We start from the raw sequence: 19,977 nt of genomic DNA on the forward strand, positions 1-19,977 counted from the left end.
AGCAGCAACTGGTGGGTAGACGCAGCGTCGCAAAGACTTGGGTAGAGGACCGCAGAACTCCGGCATGGAGTACTCTGAACCTTCTGCCATCGCTTAGTTGTTGAGGAAATGCGGGTATATGCGACCAGTCCACATGTCTTGCCGCCCGGAAGCGAGGGATGTCAAGCGCATGTTCGTATTCGGGTCACGTTAGCATGGTTTCTTCACAGTAGTCATCGGGGCTAAAACTGGTCATCACATTGCTACGCCGGAGTTTGTCTTGCTCTGATTGGATCAGTTGGCCTCCCTCCATCAAAGGGTGGCCAGTCTGACGAATTCCCGGACCAAGAAAAAGCACACCTTGGATCGCGATTTTGTTTATATGATGGGCACAGTTCTCCGAAGAGAGACTGGGGATTCCACGGTGCAAAACCTTGGCTCGCCGACTGGGACGATGCAAGCGACCAAAAACAAACACTGAAGAACCATCATTGGCTCCATGGGGACGGGATCCAGGGTGTTTGCTCGGCGGACCGTCTTGGAACCTGAACTATCGCTAGTTCCCGCTGATTGACAGAAGTCTTCTTTTCCCCCCCGCTTTCGTTCCAGCGCTAACTCTTGCCCTTTGACCTTTGTTGACAACAACCCCAAGATACATTTTATTGTCCTCTCTTTGGCGTGTTGATCGCGCTCTTCATCTCTTTTATCTTCCCTCTTCTGCCGGTCCGTTGTCTTGGAAAATATCACGCAGCCACAAGGAAATTACAAGGAGGCAGAAACATGTCTTGTCGGCTGGACTGACCAGCATTCGGCCGCGGTTTGTCCACCCGAGTCCCCTTCCGGGCGGCCCCAGAAACAGACTCGAACAGGCGATACGCGACATCCGCCTCCTGTTAGTGACTTCTTTTGTCTGCGTGTGAGCTTTGCCACTTGGTATCCTTCACCTTCATCTGTGTAACGCGCATCCATACACGGCCGCGATCTATTCATCCCATCCACGAGGACGGTGACGGGTACATTTCATCTCTCTAAACAGTCACTGTATATCTTTAGGCTTGTGTATGTACCGATGAATGTGCAGAGCTTGACTACGGCATATCGATATCCATCATGTCGTGAGTACCCTTGTTGACCCCTTTCCGGTCGCGCAGCCTGGGGCGAAAAAGTTCCCCCCCCTTCCGCCCGAGCATGGATTCGGGGGTTCCTTGCGCGGGTGGTTTTCATGTGCGGCGTGACCGACAAACACGGGCGAGCTTGCTGGAACCTCACCGCTGATTGCTCTTCCAGGTCATCTTCTGGCTCTAAACGCTCCAGGACAACGGGCGCAGGCTCTCCGCCCGCGCGCTCTGTAGCTTCTCAGCAGCCTGCCGCGGATCAATCGGCAGATACCAGTTCATCTCCCACGGCTTCTGCAACCAATGTGACAACCACAACCACCACTACAACAACCACCCAACAGCCGTCGTCGCAGCAAGCGAACCCACGCAAACGACGGGCCTCACCAGCACCTGCGACTGCAGAAGAAAACACGTCTGCGCCTACCACAGCTGCCGAACAGGCTCCGACAGAAGGAGCTGCTGCTGCTCCGGCGACAGAGTCTACGACTACTCCCACGACAGCTCCAGCCAAGAAAAAGCCTCGAACTAATACTCCATGGACCGCCGAAGAAGAGCAGCGACTGAAGGCGATGCGCGATGCCGGCAAAAGCTGGAGTGAAATTGCCAAGGTTCGTGTCTGCGTCGCGTCTCGACCCTTTGCTTGCTGCTAACCTAGTGCCCGCTGCAGAGTTTCCCGGCTCGAACCGAGGGCAGTGTGAAGAAGCACTGGTACAAGGTGAGTGTTTCTGTCAGTTCCAATCGTACGTCGTGGGGCTAACGATGCATAGGATATGCACTACGCCGAATTTGGTGAAGAAGAAGTGAGTCATTCTCCGTTACTGGAGAAGATCGATTCCGGTCCTGACTACAAGCAGGCTATTGCACTCCGAGAGGCCATCAAAGAATATGAGGCCAACAAGTGGAAAGTGATCGGACAGAAAGTCGGGAAACCGGCCAAGGTATGGCGTTTTTGAAAGCCTCTGCCCAGAAACGAGCAGTTCCATTGGTACTAATGCAACGCCACCACTAGGCTTGCGAGCAATACGCCAAAGAACATTTCAAAAATTTGTGAATTTGGCGTGCTGTGGAAGTGTCCATCTCATCTCTCGATCAGCTCGTCTGACGGGCGGTTTACGACGCTACGAATGGGTTGCCTGCCTTATTTCGATATAGTCAGGTGCACCACCGATCTATTTCCATGTTTTCAAATCACGGGATGGCGCAGGATTGTCGGGACGAAGTTTGGAGGATCTGGTACATGTTCGGTTGGAGTTTGTGGGCATTTCTTTTCCCTTGTTTACTGCTTTTTCCCGTTTGCTTCAACAGAGTTGTTTGTTATCGGAGTATTCAGGTCTGGGTTGTCGGTGGAGCAAAACCATGAGCATGACGATTGTAGGATCCAGGAGGAGAGCTGTCACTACCTATAGTAATTAATGATTTGGTCCACTGTATTACAAACGGAATGCAGTTACGTGTAACCATCCCGGCCACGCATGGACACGTCCATATCTCAATGACGGCATGGCGGATCACGATGCCCCAGATACATTCCACGCGTAACTCGAACTTAATTGTACAGAGACTCATAGGCTGAACAGCCTGACTAGGTGGACTTAGTGGTACTCTGAAGTCGGTCCAACGAAAATCGTGCAATGTCATGAATTGATCCGCAGCACTCCGTACACTTCCTGAGATATTGAACTTTAAAGTTCCAAAAAGTCGTACGTGCTGACTCGTCAAAGGGCGTGCCTGGTGGTATATAGTACTCGCAAAGTCACCTCTATGCCTTGAACCCAGCAATGGGATGGAGCTGTCAAAATATGGAGAGGGCGTATTGATACCGCACGAAAGAATATCATCTAGGAGGACCTTTGGATTGTCTATCAAATGGAACTTGCTCGTGTTGAGGAAGACAACTGGGGGTGTGCATGAGACTCCCAGAAACTGCTTCAATAGTAATTCATCCTTCCTTATAAGGGTTAGCGTAGAGATTCTCGGTTTGGGAACGGATTGCTTTCTGCGGCGCTGCGAGTGCAGCTTCACCTCATCCTTTTCTTTGGCCTCTGTACTATGGCTGGTATCAGTAACTTCTTGAAACGCGCATTACCGTCTGAGCCTGCGGGTCAGTGGAGGCGACAATCGGCTTACACTTCATGAGCTCCGTGACATACGCCCAATATGTATGGCCTTAGTGTTTTCGGAGTGACGGCAAGAGATCGGCCATGTCTGCTGTGTCGCTGTGCCTGGAGGGTGTTTGTGGAACTGGACTACAACGAAGCTGCCGGATATAAGTGCCCACCGTCTCTCGGTCTCCATTGGAACTTTCTCAACGGCTCTGGATCGGGATTATTGCCGGCCTTCGCAAAGATCACCGATGGTGTTTTAGGAAAATTCCCACCATGCTAGCGAGTTCAGATGACAAGAGAACGGGATGTCTCTTTTTGGATTCTGTCGATCTAACTGAGAAATTCGGCTTGGTCTTGGCTTTCTTCTCATCGTCGAGCTGCCGATTCAGCATTTCGAGAATGGTTCAGCCTTTACTGCTGGAAGGGCACCAAGTCAGACGCTTGTAGGCGATGGGTAATATGCGGTGGAAACGGATCACCTTGGTAATGCGGACAGATACGGGCAAAAGTTTGCGGCTCAGGACCCTTCTGGGCGTTTCATAATGACCGTAATTCCGGAGGTGTACCTGCGTGCCGGCATGAAACGAGGCTGCGATGTGCCTATCCTGCGTCCAAGGTGTTGGCACACATTCGGCCGATAATAATGCCTCTGTGATCCGTCACCCCAGAGCGGGTTAAACAAAACGCATTCCGGCCCTCATCGCCCTCCGGAGTAAGCTGGGTCAAATGGACAGAAGTATCATCGGCGAACGGGCCCCTTTTGCATTACCCGCATTGGCATCACGGAGACCATCCGTATCCCAATTGCGAGCACTCCGCCAATATCAATCGTCCCGTTGACTGCAACTACATAGTATTTTCGGCGTGCCCACTTAACATGAGGAGAACGTTCAAGTGCACCCTGTAAACGCGAATGACACTAAAGCAACACTTGCTCTACTCCATTGCCCCTCTGACGTCATCGGAAGAACAATGGTACCTGAGATAGCCCCCAGCAAGACGCAGCCACGATCGGCAATGAGCTACGCAGCATAGCACTCACAGGAAAGCAAAACCAAAAACAGGCAATCCTCGACTTTGCTGCAACGAAATACCCTCACAAAGGAGGAAACCGCGAAGCTACGCGACATGAACCCAACATTGTTGAATTTTCTTTCCTATGAATAACACAAAAACAAACTCCACGGGCGCAAATCGTCTCAATTCCGGTGACCGCACGCACTGCTTCGCGAGGAATGATGACTTTCACTGCCACCATACCGAGATTACCAGGTTGACATAACTGGTACTATTCGTAAGTATTTTGGCACCCTTGCACGTGTTCGAAATGCGATAGGAGTTGAAACCGAACAAGCTCTTGGATGATCCACTGCAGTACATCATGGACCCTGATTCACCACGGTGAGCCATTGGTCAATGTTCACCATACTCCTGCTTTTGATCGTGCTGTCCTTTTTGAACCCAACCAAGGGCGAACTAGGAAACATGCAGTCCAGCGTTGAGACTGATCTGGTCGGTCAAGAGTTCGACTGAGCGACGAGTTTGATTACCAACGCAGGTTCAGTACGTGTGCCATTGTAAGCCTACATCATGACCATGAAGGCAGTCCAATTCATCTGTGAATAGGAACGAAAAGAATGAGCACAGAAGGTCCCACTCGATTTGTAGCTGGAGTCTAACCGTAAACCAACTAGGTTAGCGTAAATTATCTACAGGCACAATTGCCATTTTTGTCATAGCTGGGGGTGTCACGTCCTGGCTCAAGAGACCTCAATTGCCAACCATATAATAAGGCTGACCTTCAGACGAAAGAATTGAAATGGCTACCACGAGCTAAGGACCCTCCCCTCGAAAGTACCAGCCTCTACGCGCCTCTGGCTGATTGCAGGAACTACACGTCAAGCACGTGCCATAACCTATCACACGTGACCAGCAAACCCCTCCGAATCGCAGAGTGGCGTGCCAAGATATCGGATAAGAGCAGGGACTGCTCCTTCAAGCAAAGTTTGTGCGTCACGGTGAGCCAGAGTCTTGCCAAGAGAGTGTAGAAATCTTTGGATCGCTCTTGTTTTCCGACTCTGAAATTCGACTGTCAGATCCTAGAGACCTGTTTTGTCCTCGTACAAGTAGTAGGTTTTGTGGTCTGAATTCGGTGGTCTTCGGAAAACCGCACTGATACCATTGACACAACCCTAATGTAAGCCTTTGACTCTTGCGCTGCAACACTCACTGATAACCCCTCTCAGATCAAGAAATTGGTTTGCCCAAAAGTACTTCTCACCTTTTTCTGAATCTGTCCTTCCTCGCAGAAGGGAGAAAGAAGGGAAAACCATCGAGCGCAATCATGGACTCGAGTAGCTCGGTTTTATCGCCAGATCAAGGTACTGCTGTCGTATCTACCAGGTAAACACCGCTTGCATGGGACCGGTGTTCGGTATTGGAGCTGGCGGTGCGCGATGATGCAGATTGGATTGGGGAGCATGTCATCCGCGACATGTTCTTTTCCTGCTAATAGCCGTACTCCAGTTGGTGTTGCTGCAGCGCGCCGTCATCTCCTGCCGTTCTGAGATTATACGGTTGAACTTGATCTGGGTAATACCAGCGCAAGAACTCGTGCATGCGGTCGATTTTCTCCCTCTCTCCCCTGTGCCCTTCCCGTTCCGTCAGCCGCGTCGATAAGAGCCAAAATGCTTCTTATCGCGTTGGCTGAATGGAATCTCTAGTTGTTTGTCCGCTTGTCGATGTGCTAACACGTTACTTTTACGCATTCAGGATGGAACGAAACCAGGAAAGTCTGGACATAGTTGAGCCGTACGCAAAGGAGCCAACGGGCAACGTTCATTCGAAAGCTTCGCCCCATGATGGCACTGCGGCTCGAGTCGGCCTTCGCAGTCGCCGCGGTCTGGGTGACTACATGCATCGGCTCGAGCGCCAGCTGATAGAGTACAATATCGAGGCGCGAGGCATCCAGCGAGTGGCGGAAGAGGATCGGCATGCGCTCACATGGGTCTCGTGTCTGCAGGTGTTCTTGTTGTGGCTGTCGGTCAATCTGGCAGCGAACAACATTGCGCTGGGGATGCTGGGACCTGGCGTGTATTCGCTAAGCTTCCGGGACTCTGCTTTGTGTTCCACGCTAGGTGCGCTCGTGGGATCCACGGCGTCGGCCTGGTCAGCCACGTGGGGCCCTGTCTCTGGCAACAGGACTCTGGTGAGCACCAAAAGGAAGGCAAGAGATGTCATTTGCTAACTTTTTACGTGACAGGTCTTTGGCCGATATGCAATGGGGTGGTGGCCAAGCAAGATCATCGTCCTGCTGAACATTGTCCAGATGATCGGTTACTGCTTGATTGACAGTGTAGTCGGCGGTCAAATCCTATCTGCGGTATCGCCCGGCTACAGTTTGTCGGTTGCAGTTGGTGAGTAAACAGACTAACTACAGCAAGGCTTATTCTCACGACTGTATAGGTGTCGTGATCATTGCCGTCATTAGCTGGGCGGTTGCCACCTTTGGGATCAAGTACTTCCACTACTACGAACGGTAATTATGCCGCCGTGATGAGATATCTGGCTTTTCGTCTAACTCTGAGGCCTTTGTGTTGCCTAGATTCGCATTTCTCCCCCAATTGATTGTGATTTGCGTTCTCTTCGGCGTGTCCGCAAAACACTACGACTTGTCCACTCCGTCCGCGGGAGACACGCGCACAGTTATTGGGAACCGGCTATCATTCTTCTCGATCTGCCTGAGCTCCGCCATCACGTACAGTCCTCTCGCCGCAGACTTCTTCGTCTACTACCCGCCAAGCACCCCCAAGATCGTCAGCTTCGGTCTCACCGTCGCCGGCCTCTCCATATCCTTCACCATTGCATACCTAGCCGGCATCGGGCTCGCTAGCGGCCTCACCAACAACGCAAGCTACCTCGAAGCATGGAACGCCGGCGAAGGCGCGTTGATACTGGAAGGCTTCCGCCCCGTAGGCGGCTTCGGCAAGTTCTGCTCCGTGGTCATCGCGCTGGGCCTCATCTCCAACGCCATCGCACCGACATACTCGACAGGCATCGACTTCCAGATCCTCGGCCGCTACGCGGAGAAAGTGCCGCGCATCGTCTGGAACACGGTCGGCGCGATCATCTACGCCGTCTGCGCGCTGGCGGGCCGCAGCCATCTCTCGTACATCTTCACCAACTTCCTCGCGCTGATGGGATACTGGGTGGCTATCTGGTTCGCCATCCTCCTCGAGGAGTGCTACATCTTCCGCAGGAAGAGCGGATACAACTGGGCGGCGTGGAACGATCGGTCCAAGCTGCCTCTGGGAATCGCTGCATTCGTTGCGTTTCTCGTCGGTTGGGTTGGCGCGGTGCTCTGCATGGCGCAGGTGTGGTATATCGGTCCGTTGGCGAAGCTGGTTGGGGATTATGGAGCGGATGTAAGTTCTTTCCTTCCGTCCTTCCTGTTGAACATCATGAATAATGAGTGATTCTAGATGGGTAATTACGTTGGTTTCTCGTGGGCGGCGCTTGTCTACCCTCCCTTGCGTTACTGGGAGTTGCGGCGCTTTGGTCGTTGAGATACCCGGTAACTACGTCGGGACCGGTTCTGGTGCGCTGGATACACTGGTTAAATATAGGATTGGACTTGGCTGGGAGAGCTCGTAGACATTATCGGAGATGATATTACTGCTTGGTGTAGAGGAACGAGCGAGTTATGTGACATCGAATGTATGGATTATCTCTAAAATACTGTATCTTGAAGAGTATATCATCAAGCGCGTGAATTGCAAACAGAGAAGAGGATTGCCAAAGGGCAACGTGCTCATCCATCTGATCTCGGCGGTGTGCCATCCTTCAATGTCATAGCGGAGACGACTCATACGTCAACATGGACGAGTATCTCCCTCCACAAGCTCCATTCGAGAAATCTGCCTATATACTACATACAATACACATCATCTGCCAGTGACAACCGCAACACTGTGATCATTTGGCCAAAGGAAATTCTAGAAGAGAGGGACTAAAGCTTGCGACTGCCACGGTAGACGCGGTGATCTCATTGATGCCATGTAACGACAGCTAGAGAACAAATCTAGATTCTCGACAGAGGGCGTTTATCGGTACCAGTACTCCGGCCGGACGTAGTCGGCGAAGGTCTTGGGCTCCTCGTAGCCATGGTGGTCATCTATTTGACTCGTCAATAACATTTCTCCCTCCGAACTCGGAAAATCGGGAGTGCTTACGGCCATGCTCATCCTTCTCGGGTCCAATGTAGTTGAGCTTGATGACGTTGCCGCACTCGTTGCAGCGCTCGATGGGGCGCTTGCGAGAGACCTGATCCGGTTTAGTTCCTTGACTCTTTTTTTTCACAAGTATGGATGCTTACGGTCAGCCAGTTCACCGGGTGCGAATCGGCAGGGTATCCGGTGCAGCCGGCATACTGCTCATCACCGGCGCTGTTGACAATGATCGGGTTGTCCAGAGTCCCTAGCTCCAGTGAGCATTCCTCCGCGAATCGATGGCCGGCTACGCCGGGACAAGCTCCCTACCCTTCCGCGAGGCATCCAGCGGCCGCATGTCGAAAACGTCATAGCCCTGCATCTTGCCCAGCAGTTCCAGACGCTCCAGACCGGTCGCCTGGTCGAGATCCGACGGGATGGTGCCGGGCTTGGCACCAGGAGCGAGCAGATCGTCCTCAGTCTTGACCTCTGTGAACGAAGACACGAGTCAGCTGCGAGCATTCTTCAGAGTATCACGGCGAATTGGGTCGATAGTTTCGAGAACCGAGGTCTCCCGCGAGACGTCATCGAAGGGACGCACCTTCGTAGGACACGATCTTGCCGGGCTTGTCGAGCTTGCTGTCAACTGCGTCCGGGTTAGTCAGTCAAGCATACACGCGGTCCAACTTTGTCAATTGAAGCAGCAGCGAATAGATAGCAGCCGCAGATCAATGGCACGTAGCACACAGGGAATCGCATGACATACAGCGAGCAACCGACGAGGTGAACGGGCGAACTTTGGCGAAAGCCCGCACAGGGGCGCGCCTGGCGACGGCCGCAGCGGAACGCTGAAGGAACATTGTTGTGTCCGAGTATCACAACCTTGAGTGGGTTGGTTGTTTAACGGAGGAAAGCGAGGAAGCAATTGGGCGGTCGAAGAGGTTTTGCGGTGGTGTTATGTTGCGTGAGGTTTCCCGTCCAGCCCGTCGCCGGAAGGGAATTGCTTAGTCAGCAGCTCTGACCCGAATCATTTCCGTGTCAGATGATTCGCTGAGCCATGAAAGTTGTCTAATTTTTTTTTTGGAATGTACATAGGGCTAGCCCTAGATGCTTGGCATAAGCCTTGCGAACATGAGCGACATTGCTGCTGCGTGACGACCGTTGAGTTGTTGACCCTGGCGCCTCAATTTTGATTGCGATTGCACAGAAACTAGAAGATGTGAATTTCGGAAGCATCTGAATGAAATGGGACAAGTTTATCATTCTATTCCCATTGACATTCGAACCACCACAGGGCTGAAAAAGCTAAGGTTGAAGAATGATATTTGGCTCCGAGTCCTCAACCGTGCCATTCATTTACTTCAAGTCAACCGATCGCGGGCATCAGGAGGTTACCGTTGTGATAAATTACAGTTATTTGTTGGCGCAGAAGCTTCAACGACTTTGCCGGTGCAGCAGTTTTAAGATCTCGTCCTTCATTCACACGGACAATTTAGGTACATCGCAGATACTTTCCCAATGTTACCGACACGTTGGAAACTTTGCCAGAAAACGCGTTTCCACCAGTTGAGTCAAAACCAAAACTGAGTTCAATCCATGACGCGTTGAGAGTCCAATTATCGAGAATCATTATTCGTCGGCCTCAACGCAGGGACAGTCTACAGGTTGAGCCGCTATTTTGAATCATCGCTCATCCATTTATATGGCGCTTTTCATGTCATTGGATCACGGAATCACAAGATTGCCCGTCATTCTGACGTGGCCGAATTCTGCAAATTCAAGGGCATCTACTCGGCTTATCGCAAGCACGTTTCCATGAGGATTTAAATGCTCGTAGTAACCAAGACAAGCCGAATTCACCACATGGACGTCCCACGCAATCGTAAGCAACCTGAACGCAATCATGGGATCGTCAATTCCACATCCTGAGGCAAATTAGAGTTCCTGACCTTATCGCATATTAGGACATTGGTGAACATTCACAGTTGCATGCCGCTTGAAGATTTATCCCCGCACCTCCGCGGAACTCGTCTAGGTTGTGCTTGGGACCGGGGAAGCAGGGAGGGGTCGGTCCGGTAGCGCTGATTGGCAGATAGTGATGACTTTCAATTTACTGCAACGAAAGATACAGAACAACGGCCAATCCTGACCAGCCAGAGAATCCATAACCATAGCAGGGTTGAAGCTCCGAATGCTTGGCTAGCTCGAGCAATGGCTCCTCACGCAGGCCGGATTTCGCACAGACTAAAGCTAGTGGGAGACCATGTAAATGTGCCCCGTACATCATTCCCCCGTTCATCCTCTCCATCTTAAGAGAGCAACTCGAGCAAAGTAACCAGTTAGCGCTTCCTGTCTGCTGCAACAATCTCAATATTTGACCGTTTGCGAGGACATTGGCCTTGTGGTATATTATAGGGTTCAGAACGTGTGATCAATCACCCACCTATCTTCTGGATTTACTCCACCATGGCCGAGACCTGTGCTCAGGAACAGGCAACTACACCCGCCGCCGGCGTCCCGGCTAATGTTGAAGTGGACAACTCGGTATGATATCCCACCGTTGCGGGACATCGGAGCACGTCGCTTACTTGAGGTACAGTATGAGAACGACTCGGCATATGGTGATGAACTGTACGTGATGTGATGCCATGGTGCTTCCGATCCGAAAAGCACGCTCACAGATGTTCTTTACATATAGATCGTCGTATAGCGCGTCGCTGACCTCGTCGGTGCTCGACTATCGCCATGAAAATGGCCGTCGGTATCATAAATTTCGCGACGGGGGTATGAGTTGACCTTTCTTTCCTGACTATCCAAGACATGTGAACTGATTGTCATGTTCTAGTGTACTTGCTCCCCAACGATGAACCAGAAAATGACCGCATGGACATGTTGCACGAACTTTCCCTGGTGCTGATGCATCGGAAACTCTACCTGGCGCCAATCAAGAACCCGCAGCGAGTGATTGACCTGGCGACTGGGACAGGTATCTGGGCCATCGATTTTGGTATGTTTGATTGCTGGTTTGCCAATGTCAAATATGAATACTGACTTATCGCAGCGGATGAACATCCCCAGGCAGAGGTAAGGAATTCAATCGGGAAGGACTCTAGACACAGAATGCTGAGACAGGTTCTGTTTGTTTTAGGTGATTGGCTGTGACTTGAGCCCGACTCAGCCGTCTGTGTCAGTCTAACCTATGAATCCATAGTCAAGTCACACGACTAACAGGATTTGGCAGAGTTCCTCCGAACGTCAAGTTTCTGGTGGACGACATCGAGTCGGACTGGGCATATGAAAGCAATCCATTCGACTTCATCCATGCTCGATCCCTGGCTGTTTCCATTAGGAACTATGAAAAGGTGATTAGGGAGTCTTATCGGTATGCCATTGAGACTCTTTCCTGCCTTTCTTTCTTGACTCTCTGACAGAGAGCAGCTCGGTCAAGCCCGGCGGCTGGGTCGAATTCCAGGACTGGGACGGCTATCCCACATCTGAAGACGGCAGCCACAAAGGCACCGGGCTACAACGGTTCTATGACGAGGTCTATGGCGCATTCGAGGGGGCTGGTTACGAGGTCCGTCCCGGAATCAAGCTAGAGCAATGGTTCAAGGACGCTGGCTTCGTGAACATCCATGTTGAGAAGTTTATCATTCCCTACGGTATATGGCCAAAGGATCGCTATCTTGTCAGTTTTTCCAATAATCAGTTAGTATTGAATCCAGTACTAAACATCTTTACAGAAGAAAGTTGGCGCCTGGTGCCAGACCCAGGCTGAAGCGCTCGGCTTCGAGGGTTTCGCCATGGCCGCTCTGACTCGATTCAAGAACTGGACCAAGGAGGAGGTCATGGTTCTGGCCAGTCAGGCCCGCGCTGATGGGAAGAGGCGCGACATTCACATGTACTTCGACTAGTGAGTATTCCCCGTAGCTAATAAGCAACGTCAATTACTTACGCAGATGCCATCCGCAGCTACGTCGTTTACGGCCAGCGCCCCGAGAATTCATAAGGTGATGATTGAAACGTCGCACTGCATTACACATGTAGGATAGGATGGAAACGAAACTAAATCAGAAGGGGGGAGATAATAGCGGGTTTGATTTAGTACGTTCGCTATGTGAAATTGCTGCGCTTAGAACCACCAGCGAGAATAATAATTCTCTTTAGTCATTCTTAACATGATTATCGTTACATCCAAGCACACAGACAAAATCATACGAATACAGGCCCATCAAAACATGAACACAGAACGTAATATACACACATGCCATCCCAACGCCCACTCTGAGCTTTTTACGCAAAGTTGTCTGACCGATCCACCCAAATGTCCTCGAGCTCTGCAAAGTTCTGGAAATGCAGAGGACGATGCTGATCGTCGTAAAAGCGCAATGGCGTGTCGATCTTGACGTAGATTGGCCGCTTCTCGACACTGCTGAAAGCGCTTCCCATGAAGCTGTAGTTCCACACATTGTCCTCTGGAACCAGGAAGTAGCCGCGGATCTTGTCACTCAGCAGAAGCTGGCACTTGGCACCCATGTCGGTCGAGAATCCCTGCGGATGGTCCGAGCTCATGTCCTTGTTCTCCGCGCCCCACTTGTAGCCCTGTGGTGTGAGACCCCATGCGGCCAACGAGACCGATCCCGGCGTGAAGGAGACCGTCATCGTCACTGTCTTCTTGTCCCAGCTCGAATGGGCGTTCATCAACCGGGCGTGCTGCGTGACGTCTTGTGGCAGCATGTACGGTGGCTCGTTGCCTGAGAGGGTGTGAATAATTCCAAGCGGCTCCAGGTCGTTCAGGTAGTCATGCTGCGGTAGCTGCTGTGGCAGCTGCACATCGCGCGTGTTGCCGACCTGCGGGATCATCACAATCGTCCGAATCTCCTTGACCTGGTCGTTATCCGGTGGAGATCGGCCGTAGAGATATCCTGCAACTTGCACTCGCAGGTCTGAGATCATGATGAACCGCTTGAGGATGTTCTTCGGCATAACATATGTGTAATGGTCGTCCTCCCGGATGTCGTCGGATGAGATGTAGATGTTGTTGGCACGAGTCCGCAGGTTGGAGGTAGCGATCGCCCGCGTGCGCCACTCCGTCTTCGAGGCAAACGACTGCTGCTCGTACTGGGACGTTGTGGTCACGATGATCTCCTCGCCCCGGACGTTCTGCGTCTTGGTTGTCACGGCTGTCAGCTGCTTTTGATCTTGCTGCTGCTTCTCGATCTCGGCCGCTTGCTGACGCTGGAGAGACGGCGCGCTGATCTCCATACCCAGGATGATATCCCGGACCTCGCTGCTGGTCAAGCTCTGGACGTTGACATTGTTCTTCTTGCCATAATCGTTCAAGATCAGATCGCGCAGCTGAACTTCGACCTTGATCCAGTCTTCATCGGACAGACTTGGCCAGATGTGATGCTCCTGCGTGATGACAGTCTTGTCCGGGCGAAGGATGATCTTGGTCTTGTCCGGGTTCACATGCAGCGCTCGGAGAATCAGGATCAATCTCGAGAAGGCGGTGTACGGCGAGATCGACTTGAGCCAGTCGTCGTACAGATTGAAGAGAACCATCTGCGGCTCCGTGGCACGGAGAATCATGTCCGCCAGTTTCTCCACCTTCATCGCGGCCTGGAAGGGAAGTTGCAGCTCCGACGCCCGGATCGAGATGTTGGGGAAGTCCAGCAGATGAACCTCCAGGGGATCGAGAAGGCCCTTGCGAGTCACGATCAGTTGCTTGGGCTGTTCGTCCACCGGCAGGGATCGGATAAGTGCCGCCACTTCTTCCGCCGTCTTCCACTTGGCCAGCTGACCAAGTCGCTTCTGACCCGCCCAGACGCTAGTGTGGATAATCTTGAGGAACAGCTGTCCAGTACGAGGGTTGAAGATGAAGATGGCACCGTTAATCGGCTTGGTGGTCAGGTTGCCCTCAAAGGTCTTGTGGATAGTGACACGGTACACGTTGGTGTCATCGATGAACAGCTGGATCTGAGGGCTGAAGAGCTCGGAGTAGTTTTGTGAGTTCAGGAACTCCTGGTTGCTCTCGGAAGCGTAGAGCTGCAGACCTTTGCGAATACGTTCTCGCAGGACGTACAGCGCCGGGTTGGCCTTCATGATCTTGGCCATCGCCTGCTGGATCAGGATCTTCAAGCCAGGGAAGTACTGGCCGTAGGCCGAGTACAGGTTGTATGCGAGGTCGATGGCAATCATCAACCCGGTCGCGGACGGGTAGATACTCATGCTGTCCGTGGTGTAGTCGAGGTACTTGGCGCGGACATATCGCTCAATATCGTGCGAATCATAGTCACCGTACCGCAGCTGCACGTCCAACCAGAACTTGTTGGTGGTGGTCGGCTCGATGACATCCTTGGTGTCGAACAGCAGCGATGGACGAGTCACGTTCCACTTGTTCGTAGCGAAAAGCAGGATGTCGGCGCAGGAGCTGTTCATCTTGTACGACTTGCGCGGGTGGATCGTCTCCTTCTGGACGGCTTCAATGCCCAAAGCCTCCAATTCCTGATCAAACACCTGACACAGATCCATAACCACCGACTCGTGAATCTTTTGCCACAAGTGCGCACGGAAGATCTGGATCAGTGAGATCTTCAGCGTTGGAATCTTGCCGTGCAGGAAGATGCCAGTCAGATCCAGCTGCACCTGGAAGCCAACGTAGACGTTGGCACGGTTGATTGTGGGTGACCACCAAAGCGTGAACCGACGGTTAGGAATCTGATTAAGACCGGATCGCTGGGCGTTGGTCAACTTCTTGTACTTCATCGACTCCTCGAAACCGCTGGCCCTCTCCCAGAACAGTCCTTCCCACGATGGGAATGCGGTGGCCTTGAACAGAGTGTGCTCCAGAATAGTCTCAACACCACCCAGAGCTTGGATGACGTCGGTCCGGTAGGCGTTGAGATTCCAAAGCTTGCCATCGTGCCTCTGGTTGGTCCACCAGAACGGGTTGCTCTTCATGATCTGGTACTGCTTGAATTCGGCCCTAGTTCGGAAGCCTTTGTCGAAGCTCAGTGTTGTTCGGTCCTTCTGGAAGAGAGTGTTGATACGAGGCAGACCGCGATCCCAGCTGTCCTCCAGATCCTCCAGCGTCAATCGTCGGTTCTGCTGTTGAGCCTCCTGCCGCTTCTGAGAATACTCCATCCAAACTCGCTGAGAGTCGATGAATTCAGCCTCCCATGGAATGATATAGCGGAAGATGTTCGGAATCAGGGTCTCTTCGTCATGCGACATACCGGACCGGTAGTGCGTGATGCCGGTGTCGGTTTGCTTGGACCAGCGTTTGTCGCTCGCTGGAATGAGGATGTGAGACCCCGAGATCATACCCAAACCTCCAAGTTCCTTGGGAGTGTAGAAGACGGCCGGAGGGAATCGGGATGGCATCTTCGAGTTAAGTCCGATCTTGACCCGCGTTTGGATCTTAGTTTCGCACTTGACGACCGTATCCAGCAGGTTCACAGTAGACACCGCAGCTTCACGGTAATAGGTAAAGAGGGCAATCAGAGCGGTGTTCCACTTGTTGGCAATCTTCGTGAACGTAGTCGAACCTGAGGACATCAGGATCTGGCGGATGCGGTTGTTGAACTTCTGAATGTCTTCCTCGGTGACCTGCAAGAAGGCATAGGCAGTCCGCTCTTTGGTGGTGTTGTCAACCAAAGACCAGACGCTGTCCTTGACTGAGAACTCGTCATTTTGATTGCGGCACTTTGGCAGAATCCGAACCTCAAACCCGCACATGGAGAACAGGAGGTTCGGGTTGTCCTTGCTGTACACACTTGCAAAGGTATCCTCCCACTCGATTGTGGTAATTGATCTGGGTAGGCGGTTCTTCAGGTCCCAGAAGACGGCACGGCCGAGGTTGACATCATGCCGCATCAACCGCATCCGAGAGTCACGAGGCCAGCACTTCTTGTTCTTGTAGCCAATGACGTTCTCGAAGTTGGGATCCGGGTTCTCGGTCAAGAACCGCTGGATCAGGTCGCGGGACTCATCGGCATCGAACCGCAAGAACATCCAGATCTTGTCAATGTAGCGCGTGTACAAGCGGATTGGGTGCCTAGTTTCCGTGGCGCGGTCCTTGAACTGCAAGAAGTCGTTCGGGCTCTGTGGCGGACCAGCCAGTTCGCTGGCGCGCTGAAGACCGAGGAGCAACAGGTCAATTACCAGACCGTAGTACTGGAAGACGAAGCCGGAGAACTGAAGACCACGGATCAAACCATAGCTGTTGGTGTGGTTCATGTCCTTGTAGTTCAATTGGACGTTGTTCTTGGAGGTGATGTAATCGGCCAGGTTGTGATCCATGATCAGCCGGAGAAGCCGGTTGAGCAGAGTCAAATCGATCTTCTCGTAGACTTTGGACAGCTTCGTCTCGATGAGGACGTTGCACTGGCCGTCAGAAGTCTCCCAGACGTCTTGAAGGTTGTTAATGCCCTGGGCCCACTTGTACACGAGAAGCGGCGGCACCTCCGAATCAGAAGGCTTGATCCAGTTGGGGAAGAGGTGACGCTGCTCGGCCTGATACCAGAGATACTGGTCTAGATAGGCGTCTGTGATCTTCTCGATTGGTTCGACATCGTATACTGGGTTGATGTCGCTGTAGTTGTCGTTCATATCGATGCCGACTTCCTTGAATGCACGCTGGGTCAAGAGGAACCGCTTGATTCTTGCTAGTGTGGTTCCTGGGGAATCGTACGCTTGTTCGATGAGGGCCAGCTCTTCCCGTTGGCTCTGATTCAAACGACCCTTGACGGAATAGTTCTCGCGCAGGCGTTCCAGAGCCAAAATCAAGATCTTTGTGTCGTGCTTGTAGGACACGCTCGGGAAGGGGATCGGAGAGAACTTCCGAGACTCCAGCCAGTGGACCATAGTGGTGTAGATGGCAACGGCCTCCTCTGAAGACACATACGGGCCATCCTTCAGGTAGTTGTGCTGCCGCTCCTGCTCGGCCTTGAGGTACAGCCGAGTCAGCCGGCCCAGGTTCTTCTTGGCCACGGTTTTATCAACGGTGGCACCTCGACGAATTCGCTCGCGGTTGTAGTGGGCGACTGAGATCCACCAATCGGCCTTGGCCTTGACATAGCGAAGGATGATGTTTTCGATGGGCGCAGGAAGACCTGGCACCTTCCAGGGAATGTTACTCTTCCAGCATCTCCAAGCCTCCGACAAGTGCTGCAAGACGGTCTTAACCTTGTTCTGTTTGATACCCTCGGGCATCATATCCATGAGGTCGGCCATGACGGAAGCACGGAGCTCCAGATCGAAGTGGGACTCGACCCGCTGCTTCGTGACGCTCTTCGCGACACCCTTGCTGTGGCGACCTTCGAATTGACGAGACAGCAGGTTTCCAAGCCATCTCTCCAGCAGAGGAATGATGCCCCGCATGAAGAAGAGCCACACTCGCCAGGCTGGAGCCCAGAAACCAACGCCAGGACCCTTGCCGACGGCGCCGGTGTTGAATCGGTAGTAGATGAGGTGCTTCAGGTCCTTGCATGACCGGATCTGATGCATCAACTTGTACTTGTACCGATACATACCAGTCAGCTGCCCGACGTGGTTGAAGGCGTACATGATGCCATCAGCAAGCTGGAAGGCGTCGATGTTGCCAAGACGGTACTGGACATGGGCATCGACAATGAGCTTGGTGAGCCGAAGGATTTCCCGCATGAGGTGGAAGGCGTTTCCAAAACGGGACTTCTTGCGCTCCTTTGTGGTCAAGGTCTTGATGGGCTTGAGGTTGAAGTTGTAGTCGAGGTGGAGGTAGGTCAGGTTCTTGCGGTGGATGAGGAGATTCAACATGTTGAACCCTTGTCGGCACACCTGAAGACCTGCCTCTACCCAGTCGATGGTGGTCTGCTGGAAGAACTTTGTGCCCTTCAACGTCCTGAGGAGGTTCTGCTTGTTCTGTGCCTTGGGCCTCTTCTTGTGGAGCTCGTTGAGGACGTAGGTCTTCAGCAGCTTCTGGTAGGACACGCGGACCTTGACCGGCTGGCCCTGAGGGCAGTGTTCCAGGTACCACTGCTTGACCAAGGGCACGTCCTGGGCTCGCACCATCCGTCCTGAGCGGCGATCAAAAGGATAAGGAGCCCACCAAAGCTGGATGGCCGATGCAGTCTCGGGGGTATACAGCTCCTCATCAGCCATGAATGGTTCCATATCCTCCGGCAGCTCGAAACTGTCATCCTCATCATTGCCGGGACCGAATATCTCATCCTCGTGGCTAACGGTGATGTTCTTGGGAGCAACGGATCGGGAGGAGATGGGGTTGATGACGGGATCAAAGTAGAAGGCCGGGAGGTTAGCCTCGGAGCGCACGTAGACGACCTGAGGGTACGAGTACCAGGACACCTTCACACTACGAGGCAGCGAGTTGTAGAGGTAAGGGAACGCGACGCGGTATTCGGTGCGGATGGGAGAGCGGAAGATGATGCGGTCGATGGAGTTGAACTCGCTGAAATCCTCGTCGTTCGGATCGATGTCCTTGTACAGAGGTTCAAACCGAGGACCACCAGGAATGGCGACGTTGAGAGCTTTGGCAGTCAAAAAGCTGTTGAGGTCGAATAGATGGAAATAATTCTTGTCGACGACGTCACTCAGCAACTGATGGCTTAGGCGGTAGAGGGTGGCCATCTGTGGTAGAGTCAGGTTCCATCGCCGATAGCTTGGGCCGTTTACATGCGGGGTATCCAAAAGCGGCCGATGATCGTAGAACCATTCGTAGACGGGAGCATCTTCCTCCTCGTCCAGCTCCATCTGGATGGGTTCCAATGGTTCGACGTCTTCCAGGTTTTCGGACCACGAGAGAGGAGGCTCTTCATCGTCGAAAGGCGGAAAGCGCATGCGCTTGAAGTGCCGGCGGTCAGCTTTCTCGCGTCGCATCGTCACCCACATCGTTGCCCACTGTGCGTGGAAAACGGGCTCGATAACGCGCGGGATCTCGTTGACGAGGGTGAGGCAGCCGTTGACGTGGTACAGAACCTTGACTTCGCGGGTCGACTCCCACGGCATGGGCATGTTCTCGAGGAGCTTGAGCACGGCATGGGGCATGAACTTGAGTGCACCCAAATAGCTCCGCTTCTCACTGCTAAACTTCTTTTGCGACACGTCCCCGATATCCTTGACAATCTTGCGGAGATGCTCTGGGGGCATGTCGGCCTTTTGAGTCTCTACGAAGCCCCCCTTGCGCTTCTCTCCGAAGCGGTTGCGCTGCGTTCGCAACCATTCCGTCTTCTTCTGCGCGAACTTGGCAACCTTCGGATCAGCCGGGGGTTGATAACCGGGGGGCGGCGGAGGTGCCATCGAGGATGGCGGAGGAGGAGGAGGGGGAGCGGCACCCCAACCGGGGGGAGGCGGCGGTGGTAGCGACGACATGACTGCGCTTTAACGATGCGATTGATGTGCCGATGCGATCTTTGGATGCACAGTCAAGTCGAGTCAAACGCGTTCGGACTCTGCATCGGGGTCGTTGTCAACCCCAGAATTTCTCGAAACCGAAAGTAAACTCAGTTCGCAACAAGAAGAAAAGACGAAGAAGAGAAGAGCAAAGACAGCAACACACAGCCCGGGGAG

General features: G+C 52.8%; 6 protein-coding genes across 6 annotated transcripts; 3 read left to right on the forward strand and 3 right to left on the reverse strand.

The window, feature by feature from the left end:
* Nucleotides 1-357: 357 nt before the first annotated feature.
* Nucleotides 358-969, reverse strand: VTN49DRAFT_2024 (uncharacterized protein; the record flags this gene model as incomplete). Its single annotated transcript, XM_069409704.1, has 2 exons — nt 358-711; nt 760-969. The coding sequence occupies 2 exons, from the start codon at nt 967-969 to the stop codon at nt 358-360; spliced, it is 564 nt and encodes a 187-aa protein (XP_069269781.1).
* Nucleotides 970-1,089: 120 nt separating this feature from the next.
* Nucleotides 1,090-2,148, forward strand: VTN49DRAFT_2025 (uncharacterized protein; the record flags this gene model as incomplete). Its single annotated transcript, XM_069409705.1, has 6 exons — nt 1,090-1,094; nt 1,267-1,705; nt 1,765-1,812; nt 1,865-1,897; nt 1,952-2,035; nt 2,107-2,148. 6 exons carry the CDS (start codon nt 1,090-1,092, stop codon nt 2,146-2,148), a joined length of 651 nt encoding a protein of 216 aa, XP_069269782.1.
* A 3,827-nt stretch (nt 2,149-5,975) lies between these two features.
* VTN49DRAFT_2026 (uncharacterized protein) lies at nt 5,976-7,767 on the forward strand (the record flags this gene model as incomplete). Its single annotated transcript, XM_069409706.1, has 5 exons — nt 5,976-6,410; nt 6,465-6,618; nt 6,668-6,740; nt 6,807-7,626; nt 7,684-7,767. 5 exons carry the CDS (start codon nt 5,976-5,978, stop codon nt 7,765-7,767), a joined length of 1,566 nt encoding a protein of 521 aa, XP_069269783.1.
* Nucleotides 7,768-8,304: 537 nt separating this feature from the next.
* VTN49DRAFT_2027 (uncharacterized protein) lies at nt 8,305-9,269 on the reverse strand (the record flags this gene model as incomplete). Its single annotated transcript, XM_069409707.1, has 6 exons — nt 8,305-8,375; nt 8,434-8,524; nt 8,577-8,677; nt 8,740-8,898; nt 9,011-9,055; nt 9,176-9,269. 6 exons carry the CDS (start codon nt 9,267-9,269, stop codon nt 8,305-8,307), a joined length of 561 nt encoding a protein of 186 aa, XP_069269784.1.
* A 1,606-nt stretch (nt 9,270-10,875) lies between these two features.
* Nucleotides 10,876-12,418, forward strand: VTN49DRAFT_2028 (uncharacterized protein; the record flags this gene model as incomplete). Its single annotated transcript, XM_069409708.1, has 10 exons — nt 10,876-10,953; nt 11,009-11,040; nt 11,108-11,193; nt 11,255-11,416; nt 11,471-11,493; nt 11,558-11,595; nt 11,651-11,791; nt 11,848-12,097; nt 12,153-12,322; nt 12,382-12,418. The coding sequence occupies 10 exons, from the start codon at nt 10,876-10,878 to the stop codon at nt 12,416-12,418; spliced, it is 1,017 nt and encodes a 338-aa protein (XP_069269785.1).
* Nucleotides 12,419-12,702: 284 nt separating this feature from the next.
* Nucleotides 12,703-19,779, reverse strand: VTN49DRAFT_2029 (uncharacterized protein; the record flags this gene model as incomplete). Its single annotated transcript, XM_069409709.1, has 1 exon — nt 12,703-19,779. One exon carries the CDS (start codon nt 19,777-19,779, stop codon nt 12,703-12,705), a length of 7,077 nt encoding a protein of 2,358 aa, XP_069269786.1.
* Between the last annotated feature and the right edge of the window lie 198 nt (nt 19,780-19,977).

This window comes from Thermomyces lanuginosus, assembly GCF_041956635.1.
Source record: "Thermomyces lanuginosus strain ATCC 200065 unplaced genomic scaffold VTN49scaffold_24, whole genome shotgun sequence".
Taxonomy (NCBI): Eukaryota; Fungi; Ascomycota; class Eurotiomycetes; order Eurotiales; family Trichocomaceae; genus Thermomyces; species Thermomyces lanuginosus.